The sequence below is a fragment of the Cotesia typhae genome, unplaced genomic scaffold, assembly GCF_013202065.1.
Source record: "Cotesia typhae breed Kobodo isofemale line unplaced genomic scaffold, CoteBio_Ctyphae contig_48, whole genome shotgun sequence".
Lineage (NCBI taxonomy): Eukaryota > Metazoa > Arthropoda > Insecta > Hymenoptera > Braconidae > Cotesia > Cotesia typhae.
Genome location: NW_027423756.1, coordinates 8,441,506 through 8,463,727, shown reverse-complemented (window position 1 = coordinate 8,463,727; position 22,222 = coordinate 8,441,506). Strand labels below are relative to the sequence as shown.

General features: G+C 30.1%; 2 protein-coding genes across 8 annotated transcripts in view; one reads left to right on the top strand and one right to left on the bottom strand.

Moving 5' to 3' along the window:
* LOC141530231 (serine protease inhibitor dipetalogastin) overlaps positions 1-22,037 on the bottom strand; it is a 47,927-nt gene extending 25,890 nt beyond the window's left edge. Inside the window, exon 1 of the mRNA XM_074247243.1 lies at positions 21,002-22,037. The gene's annotated coding sequence lies outside the window, so the exon portion shown is untranslated. The remainder of the gene's footprint in view (positions 1-21,001) is intronic.
* Positions 1-22,222, top strand: part of LOC141530230 (apoptosis-resistant E3 ubiquitin protein ligase 1) — a 57,891-nt gene that overhangs the window by 27,585 nt on the left and 8,084 nt on the right. Inside the window, exons 1-3 of one of the 7 annotated variants that reach the window (XM_074247238.1) lie at positions 5,598-5,876; positions 9,988-10,188; positions 10,644-10,942. The exons of 3 other annotated variants lie outside the window; for them this stretch is intronic. In XM_074247238.1, the coding sequence (XP_074103339.1) occupies positions 10,831-10,942 (112 nt within the window). In that variant the 5' untranslated portion in view covers positions 5,598-5,876; positions 9,988-10,188; positions 10,644-10,830. Of the gene's footprint in view, positions 1-5,221; positions 5,452-5,597; positions 5,877-9,954; positions 10,189-10,643; positions 10,943-22,222 lie in introns of those variants that run through there. 3 more of the 7 variants (XM_074247237.1, XM_074247240.1, XM_074247239.1) reach the window with 3 other exon arrangements.

The following is a 22,222-nucleotide window of genomic DNA, read 5'->3' as shown; positions in this document are numbered from 1 at the left end:
TGACGAAAAAAAATAGACGGGAGATTCCAAGGCTTCTAAAAAGTGTTTTTTTTTTTTTTTTTTGTGGGGGAAAAAAAGCATTATTTTAAAAGAAAACTTGAGCTGTTCCTCAGATTCAGTCGTCGTCTTGACCCTGATTTAGGATGAGGTAGTGCTTAGAACGAAAACAAAAAAAGTAGAATAAAAACTGATAATAAGAAGGGTGTGATAGAGTTTTTTGTTGTTTCGATAAAGTTTGTGACACTAAATAAACTATTGAACGAATAAAGTGATGAATTTTTCAGATAGTCTTCGAAAATATTCGTAGCTTTCATAATTAAATCGATGAAAAATAAATAAATTGCAAAATAGACAACGTAAATTTATACATCTCTGTAGTTGCAGTACAGCTACTTTGTAATTTCCTGTACACTCAGTCATCAAACTAAATGATAAATCTTATCGAATCAATTATATGCGCTCTTTTTTATAATTTGTTGCCAGCAAAACCAATTTATTTATTTTTTTTTTTTTTTAATTTTATATTTTGATTGGGACGGTAAGAAATAACTGAAAATAAATAAGTGGAAACTTCAAGATTGATAGATAGCACAATAATATCTGAAAAGAACGACAAAAATACAAAGCAAAATAGTCGATTTGTAATTTATATTATAATTTTAAAGAAAGCTGTTTTTGAAACATTTTAACAAGGGCAAACTTATAATTTACCATTAAAAAGTTTGGATCCAAACGTATTTATCTTTTCCGTTTCAATAAACTTACTACTTATCGATTACTTGATTTATAATTTCGTGTCATCAATTCAATGTTAAAATTACTTTGACAATCCTAAGACTTCAACAACTTTTCAGAGTTAAACTTTTTCAATATTTTATCTCGATACTTGGATATTTTTTTTAACTTAAGATATTCTTCGGAATTGCGTTCCATAATTTACCATCAACTTTTGATGTAAAAAATTTTTTCAAGCACTAGATATTCAAAAAAACAATCATAGAAAGTGTAGAAAAAAATTTCATTAAGAAGAATAAAATATTACAAACTAAAAAAAAAGCCGTATATAAATGAAATTGATAAAATTAATAGCCTCAAGCTATATTTCTGAGCTACGCTGGATCAAGTGGTGCAGATTTCACGTTAAAAAGTAGTTCTTATGTATTCTTTTTTTTTTTATGAATATTCTTATGAATAGTTGATGAAAAAGTTTTGCAAATACTCTGCGTGCACGCTGATGAAAAAAGTCCAGCAATTCATCAAGGATTACACTTAATACATCAACGTTCAAATTCCCTACGCCTTATGAAGTAAAATAGTAAATTACGTGACCATTTCCAAGATAAAAATAAAATACCGTAACTTTGACAAAAATAAATCTTGTGTACAAAAAACCGTTTCTCTTTGCACTACAAGAGTGATAATGATAATACTCTAGAAGACTAATTTTGTTATGGAAGTGTAAAAATAATTCTCGAGCAAAAAAGTATTATTAAAAGACGTGAGTTAAATACTATCTGCTGAGAGTTCGCTATTGAAACTTCAATCCCGGAATTAGCATTAATTTTAGTTAACTATGATAATTACCCAGTTCTTAACTTGAAATTTCGTCAATGAAGTTACTGCTGTATCAAATTATATTATTATCTAGCAGCCCTTTGGAAATTTTACTTTTAAAAAATTATTTTTTATAAAAATAAAATTAAAATTTTAAGATCTACTGAAACAATGCACAAAAATTGAGAATACATATCGCAAAAAATAACTTTTTAGTAATACCATTTTATATTCTTTTATCACTACAACTTTCTGAATATTTTTAATCCATTAACTTCTTCATTGAGATAGTGCATTTTAAAAGTATTATATTCATGAACTTCTAGAATAAACAAAAAATGAAACATAAATTTGATATACAAAATTTATAGTTTAATATTTGACATTTTTTAATTTTATTAAATGAATAATTAAAAAAACAATTTATTTTTAAACAAAGTAGTCATTCGGTAGCTGCAAAAAATTTTAATAAATTTTTTACGACTTAAAATTTTATATCTCAATTAAAATCAAAAGTAGAAAATATATCAAGTAAAAATAAACATAATTTACAATATTATCTATAAACTAATAGTATAAAAATTTTATCACTTTATTTTATGTAGTTGCAAATATTTTATTGCTTTAGATATAAGAGCATTTTATATCTGTTGAAAATGACATCAGTAGTGAAACTTGGTTATAAAAAATATGAAGCAAAAAAAAAAACAGATGTTATCGTTCCAACTAACGATATCAAGTATCTAATAATTATAGATATCTGTAAATTTAATAATTCCATCATCGTTGTACAGAAATTTCTCTAAAGTAAACTAATATTAATAGAATATTAGATTACTTCTCGAATAATTAATTTAATTTTCCCAGGCTTCAGTAATAAAAAGTTCATAAATTTATCAACAAAATCAAAAACAAATTTAAAACAAAAACATTGATTACGTTTTAACCAATGTCCTCTGTTATTATTTATATTTTTAAAAATTTTACACAGACAAAAGAGCTCTTGATTAATTAAAAAATGGGCAAAGTAGTGTACACGATGGTACTCAGCATTGAAATAAAATAAAAACAAAGCACTGAAAAAAAATCTTAGGTCGAAATGACGAGATATTTTACTACTTGAAAATGTCAAGAGTTGTTAGATACTCATTGTAAATATTATAAGAATTCAAGTAGTAAAATAATTTTGATAATTTCTACCCTGCTTAATCACTTTCGTGTTTACTTTAATTTTATCTCCAATCATCGTTATTAAAGTAATTTAAAGTGAAATAGTGGTAATAAATGCACATTATTTGTTTCATTATGCATACATTATGCATTATAATAGAATATTTTAAGTATATTTGCATTTTAATTCAAAATATAAGTTTGGTGACATTAGTTTTGCTACTTGTATTTCCTACAACAATTTCCTCGATCAGCTATAATACATCTTCCGGGTTTTGTTATTCATTCTATTTTTCCCTCGGGATCGCAACATCGAGGAACGGTACAGTATAAAACCAGGTAGAAGGGGATGAGCGTATAGATGGTGTGTTATGTATGCAAACACGGCACAGTGACATACCTGCAGTCGACAAAATGAGCTCTTCATCTCGCCAATACAGCTCACTAAATTTACATCAATATTTGCGCAAGCGCTTATTATATTTATATGAATTTATCAACGTTAACATATTTTCATTTAAAAAAATAGTCGGTAGAAATTTTTTCTTATTCCTAAAATCAAATTATGAAAATTCCCTAAGTTTTAGAGTAAAATTTAAGAATTTTTACAGTTAAAAAGATATTTCAATATTGATAAAAAAAATTATTGAAATTGAATTCTGTTTCAATGAATTTTTGTAAATTTTGTCAATGGTTTAATAATTTATTCCCATAAAAGTATACATTTTATGTTGTAAAAAGATTCAAGTAGTTTCAAACTTTACCAATTACTTACTTAGTAATATATACAATGAATAAATATCATAAAATCAAACTTCGAAAACTAACTCACCTCAACTCATGTAACTCACATCGTCTAAATTACCTCGTTCGCAGTTAAGGTTTCAAGGTACAAAAATCTTTAAATAATTGCTAATATATAGTAATGTTAACTGTTCTCGGTTGCCTATAACTACATAATTGGACTTGAAGCTAATTGCTGAAGTAAATTAGAGCTCACTTAATATAAATAAAACTTATCAAAGTATTTAATCGACATTAGGCCAAGCTAACTATTAACTAAGTGAACTAATTCTGAAACATTAACTTACACACTCACACACAGTCCATAATACAATCGACAACAGAGCATACACAGAAGCCGTTAAAACGAAATCACGAGCAAGACGAATAATTAACCCACTGCCCTGTACCTTTACTTAATACTTAAGGTATATAGTATTTTGAGCAAAGTGACTACCGTGTGACTAATCTGATTTACTTTACCTGAGTACACTTTACGAATATACACCCATAACATTCACTCGTAATGTGACTCTCTTGACTTAACATTTATCCAATAAACTCTGACATGAACGTTTAGTATTACAAATTTAAATGCTGTTGTACTTTTATTGCGGGCTCATCTTTAATTTCTCTAATGCCCTTAAAAAGTAAACACAGACATTATTGAACTGATAGATAAAAAAAATTGGAGCTTTCTTCCTCGCCGGAGAAAGTGATGCAAATTTCAAACAAAAATTCTTGAAGACAACAATTCAATAAAGTATTTAGCTGAATATTTTTCAGAGCAATAGTTACTTAGATAAATAATCATCACGCTCAAGTATTCCTTAAACTATATTAATTTAACAATCTAGTTTCTGAATAAATGATCGCAAACTCACTTGACTGTGATCGTTGTTTCGTAACCGCAGTCTCAAAGGTACAAAACTTTCTTCTTCCACTAAATCTGTTTTCTTTCTCTTATCTTTTAATTTCTTATTACCGAATATCAATTTTTCCTCCAAAAACCCCACTTGAGTTTTTTCCATTAAGCTTTAATTCTCTCGAAAAAATCCAGCGACCAATCACGCTCAGCCTTAAGGATACAAGGACAGTCACATATAATTCTGTAGTTTTTAAAACTTCAACGTCGCCCTACTTTCGCTTGAATTGAATAAAAGCTCTAATAGCTATAAAATATTCAAAATATGCAAATTAATCGTGTATGAATGTTATTGCATTCACGATTAGATTTTATTATCTTTCAACTGGGAATATGATTGATACCTGGAACGACGCGTGAGGGAACAGAATGTTCGTCCCCTAGGAGAGAAATCGTGTCTACTATTTGACTCGCAGGATCAAGGCGAAGATAAGAGAACATGGGTGAGCGTGAACCATGAAAATGAGAGTGAAATAGATAAGGAATTACACCATACCAAATACATATACATTCATATATATATTTTATCGTCAGCACGTAAACTTTCATGTGGAGGATCACGCGCTGTTCTGTGGAATATCACGATATAGAAAGAGTTGGTGGCAAAAAAAAGAGAGGGTGGTAGAGAAAGAGGTTGAAGATGAGGGTGAAGAGGTGTATAGCTGAGTATAGTAAATGTAGTAGTGTAGAGTAAGCGCAAAGTGAGGGCAGCGTTAGTTGGTGGGGACAAGGGTTGCTCTAGCCATGTAATCGTATTGTATGCAGTCGACTAGCGTGACTCCACACGTACAGATCGCGGTATTACCCGCGTGTCTACTGTTTCAAAAAATTATTATTATTTATCATTTCAATTTGTTTACTATTAGAATTAGTCGATAATCGGAAAAATCGTTTTCAAAATTACGTTTTTAATGATTAATAAAAAAATTTTTAAATACACACCGTTTAATACATTACGTGCTTGAAAATGTTTTATTGTAATCGCTCGTATGCTATTAGAGTAAATATAAATTTATTAGGTAGTTATTTTAAATCAAATGAAAACACGGTGATTATTTCACGTCTTTGACATATTTATTTTGAGCGTTTGTATTGTTTTAACTGTGAAGATAAATTAATGAGTTTATTCTAGCTGGTAGATAAAATTTATTAATAATATACAATATTAATTGAGAGGCCTTGTTAGATTCAGTCGCGTAGGAGAGAAATTTTTTGAATTATTGTTTATTATTATTATTATTATATAGTAAACGAGGTGATAAAAGTCCTCTTGTGCCTACAAAAATTTAAATTTATCATAGTTAAGAAAAAAAATTAACCGTTACACCTTATCGGCTTTATGTTTGCACGGAATTTAAGTCGTTGATAAATAGCTTCATAAAATCACGGTTGTCATCGCAGACATATTAGTAGTGTAATCTAAAGTATCCGTTGAACAATGAAGGTAAATCATTTTCTCAAGTGATTTCATCAATAAATCTTTTTTTTCTATTTAACTTTAATTAGAATTTTGCATAATTATCATTAATTGCAACCGTTATCATTATCATTAAATTAAAAAATTAATCATTCTGAATTGATAAATTATGAACCATCAATTATTCCAATATTTTATTTAATTGGATCACTAATTAAAATGTTAGTAAATATTTTCCCGGAGGAAGAATTTTTAAATAATAAAAAAGCTTGTAAAATTTATTGTGCTGTTCATCAGGATAAATTTATTATCCAATTTTAGTTATTTTGTTTGACAAGTGATCCGTTAAAAAAAATATTTACAGGGCCGAAAATAATTAAATACTCGATAACTGAATGCAAGCGAATGAATATAGGCAAAAAACAAAAAATTAAATAACTGTTCTGTATATCAATATCGGTCTATTTTATATAAATTCGAATCCTAACGAGTTTAATCGCGTATCGATAACATAAATATGCATAAATGCTTTGATATATCCCGGCACTAATGTAATCCAAAATATTATCGAATTAGCAATTAAACGATATCTGCATACCAGAGCACATACATGTTTAATTAGCGCTTATCATTCTCATTTCTTATCCTTCCTCTGCTTGGTTTTGGCCTTTACCTTTAGTGCTGTAATTAAAACTGCACAACATATGTATATTCATATCTACGCCAAATTAACCTCTGCTACATTGTTAATTCTTAGACATGAGATCAAATTCTTACGTCATAGTTTCGATTTTACAAAAGTTAACCCACGCTATAATATAATTTATATACGTGATATAACTTGAGTTTATAAGTTGCATTGTTGCAAGGCGATCAAGATCTAACTTTTCTCAAGTTTTCATTCAAATTTACATTCATTCCACGGCAAGTCAGTTGTGTACATACTTGCTCTAATTCTTCTGCATTGCAGATATATCGTGTTATTTATACATAAATAAATTTTCATGTGCTTGTTCTTGACACTGCTTCTTAACTAAAAAATATCCAACATTAAGCGCATATTTTTATTGCAATTTTCATTACACATAATATTACTTCATTTCCTTACTAGATTTAATCACGACTTTAATTTATACTCTCACGTTTGTTTATTCATCAATTATTAGGTAAATAGTTTTTTTTTTTTTTTTATGAATAAAATATACAACATTTTGTAAATCATAGTTCTTATGCTCGACCTATATGAAATTTAAAGCATATACATCGGATTGCGTGTATACACCGCCGAAATCGATTTTTGTAAAAGTTGGCCGAGAGTCTTACTCTATATCTATACATACATTTATATAATATATACATTATACATATATCCAAATTCACATATCACTTGAATCCAATCTTTTATGCAGAACGAATTTTTACGCTTTTGATAACTTTTAGAGAAGCCTTTTAACTCTTTTAAATTTTTCAACATTTGTCGAAAACTTGTAGGTGTTAAAGGCATCAATTTTTTATTTTAACTTCAAGTTTATTTTTCTTAAAACTTTTAACCTCTCGAGTTTTTTTCTCTCAATTACCAGCTTAATACATAGGGGTTAAATCTGTGATATAAATACATTGAAATATGATTTAAAACTCTCAAAATTTTCGAGTTTTTTACCAGCGAATCCAAAAAAATAAGACAGACTTTTAAAAAGTTTTAAAGCAATAATATAACTCATTATTAAAGTGTCTATTTAACGAATGAATTGTTAAGTTCTGAGAGCAAAAAAAAAAACAAAATTTCTACAATAAAAATTACTTAATCCAAGTTACAATGGAATGCGATGAAAATATCGTTAAAATCTCTCTCATCCGCTTTACTTTTTTATATTTTTTTTTTTTTTATCTCTTCGTGCCATTCTATGATTCTAAATTGAATAATATCGATTAATTCTCTGTACAGAGTAAATATATATAAGCATAGTTGTATGTATATATTTATATAACATATAAAATATACGTATTTAAACAATAGACAGTGAATAATACTCTAAATAAAATTCATGTTATGCTCAATAATACTCAAACCCAGCGTGATAAATCAAATGAAACTATAGTGGATTATTAATGCCACATATATCAGTCTGTATTAAACATTTATACATCATCCAGCACACCTTTAGTTACACAAAACACCCTGCAGAGTCACACTAGCCCTCACAGACAAATTTATTCACACATGTGCACTCAAACAGCCTTACAAATATTTACACTTAGTCCTTGTGTCCACTCGAGCCAGCTCTCGAGGACGAAAATTCTCTCGAGATTTCCATTATGTCATAAACATGACATTATTCCGTGTTACATCTCCTGTAACACCGCTTACACTTTACACCCTCTAAGAAACAATTGCCTATAAATACATCAAAAGCAGCGCTATCATAAATTCAACCCAGTCTTTTGCACACCTCAAAGTGCAAAACCTCGAGTGTTGTTTATTATCTGAATATATGTTAGGAGTAATCAATACACCACTTAAATCATCTCTATCTGTTATTGGCATTCCTCTGACGTGTCATTCGAAGTATGTACCCTAGAATCAGTTAACCCAACCCTTTTTTTTTAAATTACTAAATGGAAAAATTTTATTGCAGTCCTTTATTACCTTGTCTGTAATCATGATATATCACGAAAGATTTGCGAAATCGACCTAATTTTTTTTTTTTTTTTTTTAATTACTTCTGAAACCTATATTAAATATCACTTTATTTCTTATTTCCTGGTGGGTAAAGCTGGTGAGTTAAAAAAATTGGTTAATTAGTAGTTTCACGAATAAATTAAGTTTTTCACTGTAAAAAGTTCTCCGGTGTAATGTAAATTGGTCGGTAGTAAAATTTGAAATACTTATGGTGCAGAAATTACACTTAACTGAGTATTCAATTTTATATAGGATATAAATAGAAAAGCTCTGCTTATTATAAAAGCACGATTAAAAAAAATACTACAACAATTTTTGGACCAAGTTTTTCCTCAAAAAAAAATATTGAAAGCACAAAAAATATTCGAATGATTTTTTTGGGAATTCAACTCTTGTAATTATGTCATTTTTATCGTACCTCGCGTTCTTTCGACAGAATTCCAATTTAAAACTAAAATTGTAAGCATTCACTGCTGAGAATCTTTGAAATGAAATGTACTAGCCAACATTTTATTAAAAGTGATGTACTAGAAAAATTGCACATCAAAGTGTAAATTGTATAAAAAATTAAATTACATGAAACATGAAACATTTATTTTTTTCTCGATAGCTTTGTGAAAAATAAACCTTGTTATTTCATACTTTATATCAAAAATAGCCCTCTAAGGTGTGTATTTTAAAGTTGGATGCTTTGGTTCATTCGACTTCCATTCGCTCTATATTCAAATTTAATTTATTCAAACATTAATCTCTGTTTACCGCCTCATTCTGGTAATCCTGCCAATTTATTTTTTCCCACCATTTATTTCAATTAATTATTAGCTGTCACTTTTATCTTCATCGGTTGGAAAGTTCCTACCCGTAAATCACCGGATTAATCGCATGCTTTTAAAATTCGGCTTAAAAGTATTGATAAATCCAGTAAGATTTTCTTCACAAAATCTCACTGAAAAAAGTAACTTTTAAACCTAACTCGGTATTAAGGGATCAAATCCCAAGCTTTGCGGTTTAGTGCTATGGTTATAACTTGAAACTATATATACCATTGAATCTAAAGGCTGAAATTTAATATATATTATATCCGCAACATTAAAGTACAGTGTACAAAGAACATATATAAAATATGAAAAAAAAAAGTATAGCTGAGATTTTTTAAAATCGATCTTTCTCGTGAACTTTCATACCGCTCGGACCAGTTTAGTTCAAGACTATACTCTTATCCATAATCATGAGTATGTGCGACAGAGTGACACACATAAGCCCTACTTTACTTTTTTTTTGTCTCTTATCCTCAGTCTTAGTCTCAGATTTATAGTCGTTACTCATTCTACCGCACCTCAAAATCTATTTCTTCTCCGGTCCCTCGGCTTACCTACAAAAACTCTTTTGAACAGAAAATTTTTTCGCTTCTTATCTGGCATACAGTAATGTGCATCTGTCATTTTTACTGAGTACCAGCCTTTCATCCCTCAACCGCACACATTGTCGAGAAGGATCGTTAGCATCTGAGTAATGTCGGTAAAGGATATCTGTACGTGAAAGGTCAAGAGTCCACGTGAGGTCACGAGGCTTTTTCTCATCATTACACATGCACTTTTTCTATTACACCTTTTTTGGAATTTTATATTTTATAAATAAAATAAAAGCCGAGTAGCATATGTACGTATATAATGATAATAATAATAATAATAATAATAATAATAATAATAATAATAATAATAATAATAATAATAATAATAATAATAATAAAAATATATTTATTTATGGAAAAAGTGGAAGTTAAGATCCTTGTAAGAGGTAAAGAAAGTTTACACTTAAACTTTAAACTCATCTTACAGTACAACGAGGCTTTACCAGCATTGTTTAGCATTATTATTATAGTATGCACTTATTAATCACTGTCGATAAGTATCGACAACTTAACTTACACCAATTAACGCTTAATAAATTTAGTTATAAACTCTACGCTGACGTTTAATAATTCATCGACACAATTGCTTACGGCTTCAGTTATTTTGTAGTATATTGTTGTTATTATTATTATTATTATTATTTTAAAATATATCAAACTTGTATAATTATTTATTGTTAATGTTTTTCATTATTTTGTCAAGAGCTGAAATATTTACAATTTATCGTCAGCTTCTTTTATTGGGAAACACACGTCTCTATAAGTAAAACTACACCGGAAGATAAAAAACACGTAGACGAACAAAAAAAAAAAAAAAGCAAAGTAAAGCGTAGAGAACGGCGTGAATAAAGTATAATAAAAATAAAAACTCGTCGCGATTAAATCGAGTTATGCCGGACAAAAATCCGGGGAATCGAAATGGGCAACGAAACAAGAAGTTCTTTGCCGATGAAATATCATCGATTGGCATGTCACTACGACCGAGCGGCAGTTCCTCTTCCGGTGAGTTTTATATTTTAGTTAAAAATTTTTTCTTTAGGTTGTTTTTTGTTATAATACTGTTAAAAAATAATAATTGTAACTGATATAATACCAGCTGCATAATTTTAAAATAAAACTTACACTTTTTATGGAACTTCATTCCATAAATTTACATATTTATCGTAGCTTACTTATTCTCACTCGGGTTTATGATTAAATTTGTTGACGTTTTAATATATATTTAATATTCTTCACTGTATATACTTATTAATATACCACCTTCTGTTATTACATTACCCGCGGTTTACATATTTTACTATTAAAAGACTTTTAGTTTCGTAGCTTAGCAATTAAATTGTGGATTGAGTAAGTTCAGTTTATTAATTAAAAACAAAGTAAATTTTTGTATTCATTTTTTTTTACTCATATTGAAGTATGACCAAAATATTTAAAAATATTATGACCTTCAGAATGTCTTCGGCGACTTTCTGACTACGTTAGTCATGCCAATTCTGGAGATCTGGAAAACTGTTGGCAAATAGAATACTAGAGTATATCCTGAGGTATTTTTGAAACTGCTGAGCCATCTGAATACGTGAAAACTTTAACGCCTTAAATAGCGTCTCGTGGAAATAAAAGTGAATTTATAGCAGAAAAATGTTTGTACCTTTAGTGAAAAAAGAATTTAGCAGCCTTTAAAAGGTTCAAACAGAGAAAAAAATATTTCAACTTTTGAAATCTCAGTTTCGATATACATTACAAAAAAATTTGTAATCTTTGAACTAATCTTTTTAGTTTAATCTTCAATAAGGTCCACAGAGATGATGGAATCTCTAAAATTGAAGTATCTTTAGCGTGTAAAGTAACATCTGTCGTAATTCACAAACTTGTGAAGCATTATCGTAGAATAAAAATTTAAAAAATACAAAATCTTTTTCTTCATAAGATAACCATCAAAGTAAAGGCTTCGTTACGCTTCGCTGCACTAGGATCGGAAATTCTAGGTTACTTGATTTACTTTTTCATTGATTTGATATCTTCCGGTTTCTATTTCAAAGAAACTGAACGAAACATCCACTTGATTAAATTTGTATTTAGATGTCTTCGGTAGTATCTGAGCGGTACTTGTTCTTAAATACTTCATGTACATTTCAATCGAGAAATGAGCAATCGAGTTCGTGGCGTGATTAAAAATTTTAAATAGATGATAAAAGGCAAGCAGTGAATACTGAAGTAGAAGATACCGAAATCTGTTGAATCTTTCATAAGGCACCGAGGCAATATGAACACTTTGATGTTTTTCCTGCAAGCAAAATTCTTTTCATTTCATACTCGCATCAGTAAATATTTCTCTTCAGATCTCGTTGTATATTTTACTGTGCTACGCATTTTAAATCCAATCATTTTTATTAAATTCAGAAAATTTTCATCTACTACCGATTTCAATAACCTTTAACTATTTCTATATATTTACAAAATTATAATTTCAATTGAAAATTTATTATCACATCACCAATATAATTTACTTCATCTGTTTATTGTTTCAATCAATTACAAATAAAAGTTCAATTAATTATTTATTGGAAAATAATTTAATTATAGGAGAATTATTGAATAAATTTTCGGATGTATTATTAACACTAATTGAATTGGATATTGAAGTTAAACTTGTGCTGGCCAATAATTTGTACCAAAAGCCAACAAAAATAAAGTTTCAAAATAATTAAAAAAAAAAAAAAAAATGTCGAGCAATAAAGTAGAAAAATTTTTAATTTAAAAAAATTTAAGTCCTCAGACGGATTTTCCAATCTATTTTTATCCACCAATAAAATTTCTTCTCTCGAAAATTGCGACAGAAAGAGAAATAAAAATAAAGATAAAATTGATATGAAAGCTCATCTTGTTCCGTCCCGATCGATAATCAATTTTCACAAAAATTACAGAGAAGTTTCGGGTGTCTGAAACGGAAAAAAATTTCACAGCAAGTTTTAATCAAACAGCAGTGGTTTTACTTGAGAAATTTATCCAAGGGTTTAAAACAGTTGTACTAAATTACGCTGTATAAATATTCCAGTGCATTAAGATAAAAATTAGAATAAGTATGGAATAAATAAAAAACTAAAAGTTAAGCAGGAAAAATTAAATACATGATTTATATAATTATCTTCACATACTGCGTAGAGTAAATTTTAGTGCTTCCACTTGTTCATTAAAAATAATGAGTAAAGCGTAGGTGCAAATGGAGGTAGAATAACACACGAGAGTACTTTTTACCAGTGGTTTGCAGGCTGTAGCTTTCTACTTCAAATGAGGCATAATCACTAGATAATTGAATTTATATATTATAATTTTAGATTAAAAATTTTATTTAGTACCGCTGTATCGAGCACTTTACGCTCCATTTATTATAATCATTTATTTGATTACTCAATTTATAGTAGCTTTGCGAATTTGTATACAGCCCAATTACTCTTATCTGGAATGTTAGCATCAAAGAAACTCAATATAGGCCGGAATTAAACTGAAAATTTATTCAGGTTTTTAATTCCGATAATTCACTTGATACTTTTGTTACAATTTATAATAATACATATCATGAAGCATTAATCCCACAGAGAACAATTGTTTATCCGTCGGGATCTCGAAATATATATAGTGGTCCTTTATTATTGCTCCTGCAAATTAATGACTATGTCCTAGTTTAGTTTTAAAATTACTTAATCGAGCCAGATAATGAGTTGTTCTCACGATAATTCATTACACCGGCACACAAAAAAAAAAAAGTTGTCTGTACTTGGGACGCGCCACATATATTCCCATGTAATTTGACCCGCTGAACCCGAATTTGAGGTCCGTTTGGCCCCTACACCCTAGGATTTTGAGAAAACTGTAAAAAACCGAAAAAAAACGGGAAAATTGGGGGTTTTGGTGATTGAAAAATTTTTTTAGATTCTAACTATGCATGATTTTCATGTATTTCGATCTGCTTTATACTTATCTGAAGTGTACTCAGACCAGCAGCCATTAAAAGTCTAAGTAAATCCCGAAAAACCCATGAAAATTGCGAAAAAAAAAAAAAAATTCCCAATATTGTGATAAAAAAATGTATTGAGCTAAATATATGATGATTTTCATGTAGGTTTATCGACGACATATAAATCTCCAACTTTTATAACTCAGACGTCTCGAAAACATCAAACAAATGTGCAAAAAACCCCGAAAATTGGAAAAAAATCAAATGTAATATAATAAAAATCGAGTTATTATTCAAAATAAATAAAAAAAATCATATCATTCGATCTGTGGTGCATAAAAAAAAGTATTTCGTCCTAAGACTTAAAAAAAATTAATTTTTTCGGAAAATATCATCAAAACCCTTTGGATTTGAATTTTAATTCGTTCTCCGCTTATATCTCACCCTTTTATCTTCAAACGTCCTGCATAAAGGGTTTCTCTTTCGTTTCCTCTCTTCTTCGGGTAAATCTCTCTTCAGAGTCCAACAATGATCTACCATCATATTGACATCCACTCATGTTTTGATGGAATGTTTCTTCTCTTTCTTCACTGAAATTACCAAGATTTTCAGGAAAGTGTGAAAGATGAGATTGTAAATAGTGCAATTTTGTATTCACATTCCCTAAAAAATTTCGAGATACTTCCTTAAAACTTCCCCAAGCTGCTCTCTCAATCTTGTGCATCTCATACTCAAGATTAGCATCCTGGAATTGAGTCCGAATTTGGGGTACATAAAAATTCCTTCTTTCAATTTATTGTCACTTATAGCTGGAAATTTTTCGTCCAAGTACTTAACACAGTTGCCATTTTTATCGAGAGCTTTGACAAAATGCTTCATAAGGTCAAGGTTGATATAAAGTGGTGGCAGCAAGTACTTGTAAGGATTAATGAGAGATTCTCGCATAACGTTGTGAGAACCATGATTCAAATTCTTTCTTGTTGGCCGTTCTTTTCTACTGTAGGGAATTTTCCGATCGTGACTATCCTACAAACATACAAGAAGGGATATATTGTGAACCAGATTGTTGGCTTAACTAGTGTAGCAATTTTCAGATCACCACAAACTTTTCAATGATTTTTGGTCAAATGAGCTACTGGAGTCGGTGCTTTGAGACTTCGCTTAGACAAAGCAATGAAAAACTTTCACTCCTCGTCCTGAAAGTGTTCGGCTTTAACTCATCAATCAAACTTCTTACATCTGAACAGTCCACTAATGAATTTTCGCCGTTTTAAAAATGTTATCAGATTTTTTTCCCTATCACGATAAAAATAAGCTGTTGTATTTTTAGTTAATAAATTTTTTTCTTTAAGCTGATGTTTCAGGGTTTTCACTTCTAGGAACTTTTTGGGCTCAGAATCGATTTCTTGCTTAAATGCTTGTGCCTGTAACCAGGGCACCTCCACGTGGTGACGGCGGGCAACAGGACCGTCTGGCATAGTCCCTGGGTTAACGGCTTGAATGCCGTCATGGCAGGCACAAGTAATAAGTGTTTTACGATGCAGGGACCCGGAATCCCAGTATCGGCGTCTGGTCAGAGTGAGAAAGCAGGCTCGCAGGCGTCGTCATCAAGTGACTGCAGCTCTTCATTAGTGGGTGACTTGGCTTCTGAAGGGTTTAATATGACAAGAAGTGTCTCTCACATATGTAACAAAAACTCCAATTGCTTCTGTTACATATGTGGAGAATTTGAAGTAACGAAAAGTCGTAGATCTTTTTCAAACAAATTGAAAAATGTCTACGAAACCTGCTTCGGTATCCAGATTACGAACTGGGAAGCAACTTGGGTACCACATTCACTTTGCAATCGGTGTCACACGATGCTTACTCGTTGGGAGCAGACGAAAAGTAAACAGTGCTTGAAATTTTCAAAACCTGTGATTTGGTCTGCACCAACGAGTCAAAAAAACTGCTATTTTTGCACGACGGAAGTTTCAGGTTTTTCTTCGACAACCAAACATAAAATTCAATATGCCAACGTAACATCAGTTGTGCCAGCAGAAAAAGTTTTGAATGTCGAAGAACCTGCAGCTCCTGAACCAGTGAATGAACATGAAGAGATGGAAGTTGAAGATAACTTTGAAGAAATCGATCCTGAACCCGAAGAGATCCATTCTGAGGATGAAGAATACATCCCGAGTGGTGTTCCTAGAAGTAAAGACCCTGAAGTCTTCGATCAACTTGAATTGAATGACCTTGTACGAGACTTAGGACTATCTAAGGTAAAAGCTGAACATTTAGCCTCAGCTTTAAGGAAAAAAATTTATTAGCTAAAAATACAACAGCTTATTTTTATCGTGATAGGGAAAAAGAGTTCCGGAAGTATTTTACAAAAGACAGCGAAAATTCATTTGTGTACTGTTCAGATGTAAAAGGACTGATCGATGAGTTGAAGCCAAACACTTACAAAGACGAAGAATGGAGGCTTTTATTGACTCCTCTAGGCGAAGTCTTAAAGCTGTGCTTCTTCATAATGGAAACTTATTGGCACCGATTCCAGTAGCTCATTCGACTAAACTAAAGGAGACTTATGACAATTTACAGGTTGTATTAGATAAAATAAACTATTCAGAACATCAATGGAAGGTTTGTGGTGATCTGAAAATTGCAACAATATTGCTAGGCCAACAATCAGGGTTCACAAAGTACCCCTGCTTCTTATGTTTGTGGGATAGCCGAGACCGAAAGAATCATTACATTCAAAAAGAATGGCCAACAAGAACAAATTTGAATCCTGGTTCTCACAATGTTACGCGACAATCTCTAATTGATCCTTCCAAGTACTTGCTGCCCCCACTTCATATCAAGCTTGGCCTTATGAAGCAATTTGTCAAAGCTCTGGATAAAGATGGAAACTGTTTTAAGTACTTGGGCGAAAAATTTCCAGCTATAAGTGACGCTAAATTAAAAGAAGGAATTTTTGATGGACCCCAAATTCGGACTCTATTCCAGGATGCTAATCTTGAATATGAGATGAACGAGATTGAGAGAGCAGCTTGGGGAAGTTTTAAGGAAGTATCACAGCAATTTTTAGGGAATACGAAAAGTGATAACTACGCAACTTTAGTTGACGAGTTGTTATACAACTATAATACTTTAGGTTGCTTAATGAATACAAAATTGCACTATTTACATTCTCATCTTTCACACTTTCCTGAAAATCTTGGTGATTTTAGTGAAGAGCAAGGTGAGAGATTCCATCAAGACATTAGTGTGATGGAAAAACGATATCAAGGAACGTGGGATGTAAATATGATGGCAGATCATTGTTGGACTCTGAAGAGAGATTTACCCGAAGAAGAGAGGAAACGAAAGAGAAACCCTTTATGCAGGACGTTTGAAGATAAAAGGGTGAGATATAAGCGGAGAACGAATTAAAATTCAAATCCAAAGGGTTTTGATGATATTTTCCGAAAAAAATTAATTTTTTAAGTCTTAGGACGAAATACTTTTTTTTATGCACCACAGATCGAATGATATGATTTTTTTATTTATTTTGAATAATAACTCGATTTTTATTATATTACATTTGATTTTTTCCAATTTTCGGGGTTTTTGCACATTTGTTTGATGTTTTCGAGACGTCTGAGTTATAAAAGTTGGAGATTTATATGTCGTCGATAAACCTACATGAAAATCATCATATATTTAGCTCAATACATTTTTTTATCACAATATTGGGAATTTTTGTTTTTTTCGCAATTTTCATGGGTTTTTCGGGATTTACTTAGACTTTTAATGGCTGCTGGTCTGAGTACACTTCAGATAAGTATAAAGCAGATCGAAATACATGAAAATCATGCATAGTTAGAATCTAAAAAAATTTTTCAATCACCAAAACCCCCAATTTTCCCGTTTTTTTTCGGTTTTTTACAGTTTTCTCAAAATCCTAGGGTGTAGGGGCCAAACGGACCTCAAATTCGGGTTCAGCGGGTCAAATTACATGGGAATATATGTGGCGCGTCCCAAGTACAGACAACTTTTTTTTTTTTGTGTGCCGGTGTTATCTTTAATGGCGGTATTGATTACTAATAATAATATCTACTGGAATTTATAACTACCATATGTAGCACGTATTTTTACTGTAATATAAAAAATTAATTTTATATAAAAGTCCTTTAATAACATGGCTTATTGATTACAAGAACTATAAATAACATTATTGTGTTTTATTATTAATAAAGTTTAAATTCTGCCGTAAATTATGTATAAAGCTATTTCAAATACGCTACAAAATAGGTATTAAATTTTGTTGGTTAAAAATTTAAAAGCTGTTTTGGTTTGTTGAAATTATTGTTTGTGATAAGCTTATTGCCGAAACTTTTTTTCGTTCACCGACTGGAAACGACATTGAGACTTAAAATATTAGGGTAGGTCAGCGCACACAGCATAGTTTCTGAAAAGTTCCGAGCGGCAGATCCTAGCGGCCTAGTTTTTCAGTAAATGTTTTTTTTTTTTTTTTTTTTTTTTTGCTTCATAAACCACGGACAGTACCTTAACTTAAAGATAATATTTTTTTACAGTTTTTAATTTTTCGTATTTCTTAAATTAAGCCACATAAAAAATAACTCTTCATTTTTTTAAGACTAAAAGTATCTTCGGATAAATTTGTTGGAAAAGATGTTGAATAAAATCAATATCCAAGTGTAACTTTTATGTTTTCTCCAGCACTATGGTCAATCATAAATACTTTCATTGCTCTGCACACAAACATTACATTGAACATCAGTCCAGAGCCATTTCACCCTATTGCAGTAGATACAAGAATTGCAAGCACTAAAATCGACAGTAGTTTACGATACAAAACCAATGTTGAAATCGGCCTGGTACTACCAGCAACATCAAATTATACTCGGTTGTACAAAAAAAGCCAGTTGTGCCTTATGCTGAATAATATCACGCTGTAATCAACTCAATCGATCACGTCGCAACCTTGGTCCACCGACAATGTACTAAATAGTTACTCTATATTCAAAGACAATCTCAATAAGTATTAAATCTAACATTTTGGGTTTGGACTTATAAATACCTGCAACCACCTATAAATTTGAACCACGATACGATATGACGTTTATGATTACTTACATCCTATCTCAATCGATACCTAAGCCCTCATAAATCACTCCAGTATCCGTAGCACATAAATTTGAATTACCGACCGTTTATCCGTTATTAGTAATCAGAAAGGAATTTATCCAAATTTTTATCAGAATCATAACGGTGTCTATTAATAAGTAGATGAAAATAAACGGTTCATTTTTTATCGGAACTTTTGGTTGTGAAAAACACCAGAGTTTAATTTTTTGAATACACGTGTCATGGGTATCATATAAAAAAAAATTTTTTACAACAATGTCGTAAGGACTTTTTATAGTTTTAAAGTTCAGAGGTTACGAGTATAAATAAAAAATAACGTACAACACAAAGTAGAGTTTATAAAAGCCGTTTAATCGACCTTGGTAATCCATTACAAGATACCGAAACAATATGTACTATATATTGCATGATAATGATAATCCTTAATAGGATATATATATAGCTATAATTGTAAGTTATTATTTGGTATTTATGATTATGAGGTTAACAATGAGTAGCCTACATAATGTAGAGACTACATTGATATTTACTTCATTAATATCGACGTTTGAACGGTTCTAATTAATGTAATCTAATATCATCATTAATATCGGATTGTAAGGTAGTAAGCACAGAGCTTTAGTTAAATTATAAGGTCATACTATTGACATAATAATATATAAATTATAATTTGTTAGAAAATTAATTTGTTCTATAGGATATCTTCACTTGTATCATAATTATCATTTCACTTTTCAGGATATATCAATTTTCGATACGTAAAATGATATCCGTAAATTGTAAGTAATTGAAATGAATCGAATTGTTCTTGAAATGTTAACAAGCTTCTAGTTTCTTTGTCATCGGGTTTAATTATCACGACTATTCAAAATCGTTGAGTTGTAAGTGGAAGATGAAGCCGAATAATGTGTTCGGATTTATCCGAGTTTTCCAGCTTCTGTCTCATTTAACTTTAATAATTTATAGCGACTTACAACAAATGAGAGGAGAAAAATGACACAATCGTGAATGGCACAATGCCAAAAGGATACTGTCTAATGTCTGAACCAATTTTTTCAGAAAACTCTTTGTCGTTGTTTCTTTGGAATAATTTATTTCGCGATATCTTACGCCGGTGGTAGTGTCAACTGCGAACAAAAAAAGTTTTTAGTATAAAAGATGATAGTCCGTGAAGCTTTTGTTAAGAAAATCACTGAAAATTCACAAGGGAAATTAAGTATTTTTCTTTTTTATTTTTCGTTTTAAACTTTAGTCTCTTAAGGCATTCAAATCTGATTCAAGTGTAAAACAATGCTCTAATTTTAGACAACTTAAAGTTGGTAATAAGTACTTGTTTTTTGTTAGAGTTTATATAAAGTAGCAATACAATTTATTGCAAATTTCTTTTAAACTCTTTTAAAATTTTCATTGCATAATTTGATAACAAATATTTTTAATTATTTTTATTTTTGAATTTTTCATACACTAGTATTGATCTTAAAATAATAAATAAACTCGTAAAATTCATTCAATAAATAAATTTGTTTAAAAATGTCTCAATCTATCGGTCAAGATAAATTTTTTTTTAAATTTAATTTAATTAAGTGTATTCCATGCTCAAATAGTAAGTGACTGATAAGTAGCTCTTATAACCCGGAGATTTTTGAATAGCCATTTTTAATAGCTAATTTATCATTTAACCGGACTTAGTGGGAATCTTTCGGTAAGCGAAAGAATAATTTGGACAGCCTGGACCAGGAATCAAAACCTGATCTGTTGGTTACGCGCCAAAAGCTCTTCCAGTCAAGCTATCCCGAGTTTGTACAAAACTCATAATGGATTGCGTTGAATACTTGAGTTGTTGGAGCTCTCCGTTGTATTTATATTTATACTTATAAAATATGAAATGTAAGCTTTGTCGATACTCGCTGAAAGAATATTCTTAAAGTATTATACGAGACTTGAATTTAAATAAAAGCAATTTTACTTACTGGCAAATCATTATATTTTCGAAACACTTCCAGCGTTGACTTTTAACACATCACTATTTTTTTAAATTTTAAACAACAAAAAAACTTTCTTATGAAAAACGTTTTCATCAAGCCGCTATGCTTGAGAAAGTAAAAGATTAAAATGTTAAAGATGACGCGGTCACGTTGATTTCCGCAAACTATTCAGAACTTCCATCCATAAAATTGAACTCCTGCTCTTATTTTACTTCTTCAGACGACTGAAGAAAACATTTTCGCTGGCAAAAAAAACTTTTTAATTAAGTTTTTTTCCTCCTATTTAGTTTTTAATCTCGAGAACACAACACTAACTCTTGTTCCTCGTTGTTTTTTACAGTGTCATACCAATTTATTGAGATTAACAATAAGTTAATCACTCTCTTTTCAAGTCACGATTTTCTGAAACTTCTCAGAGGACAAGCATGACATATTGATTAAATTTAAAAAAATTTCATCAGAATTTTAAAATTTGATAAATTTGAATAGTAAATAAATTTTCTTTATAAAAATGTGACATAATATTTTTAATCTTTGCTCAGTTAATGTGCCAGAATATCTTGCACATATCTACCAGCTGCTGACGTTATTTCGATAAATTTAAGGATAAATAAAAATTCAGAGAATCACATACTCAGCGTCCTGGTAAAATAGAGGCTGATAGCCCAGCCAACCATATTGCAAACTGCATACATAGATATATAAACGGTAACTTGTGTCTATGTTTATACGAGAGCCAAGATACAGGATTTAATATTGTCAACAGAATAGCCGAGGAAATTGGGTGAAACGTTAAGATAAATTCTATTATTACGGTCAACTGAAGCATCTCTGAATACTTAAGTCTTATCAAAACAAATAATTTTACGCCTTGCTGTTTCATCAACTTTTATTACTACAATAAAAAATTATTGTTTGTAATAAAATATAAAATTTTCCGCAGTAATTTTCAATCTCTCGATACTATATTATGTAGTTATAAAGCTGAATCGTAAATTTAAAAATATATTTTATAGTTTTCTTCATTTACTGCCGGAGTAAACGATAAAGACTTGAAGTTTTCCATTATATTATCGTCTTTTAATTATTACTTCACTGTTTGTTCTAATTATAAAGTTATGTAATAAACCTGACATCAATTACAATCGTAAATTAAAAAAAAAAAAAAAATAATTTCAAGTAATAATTACTTATTAAGAAAATTGT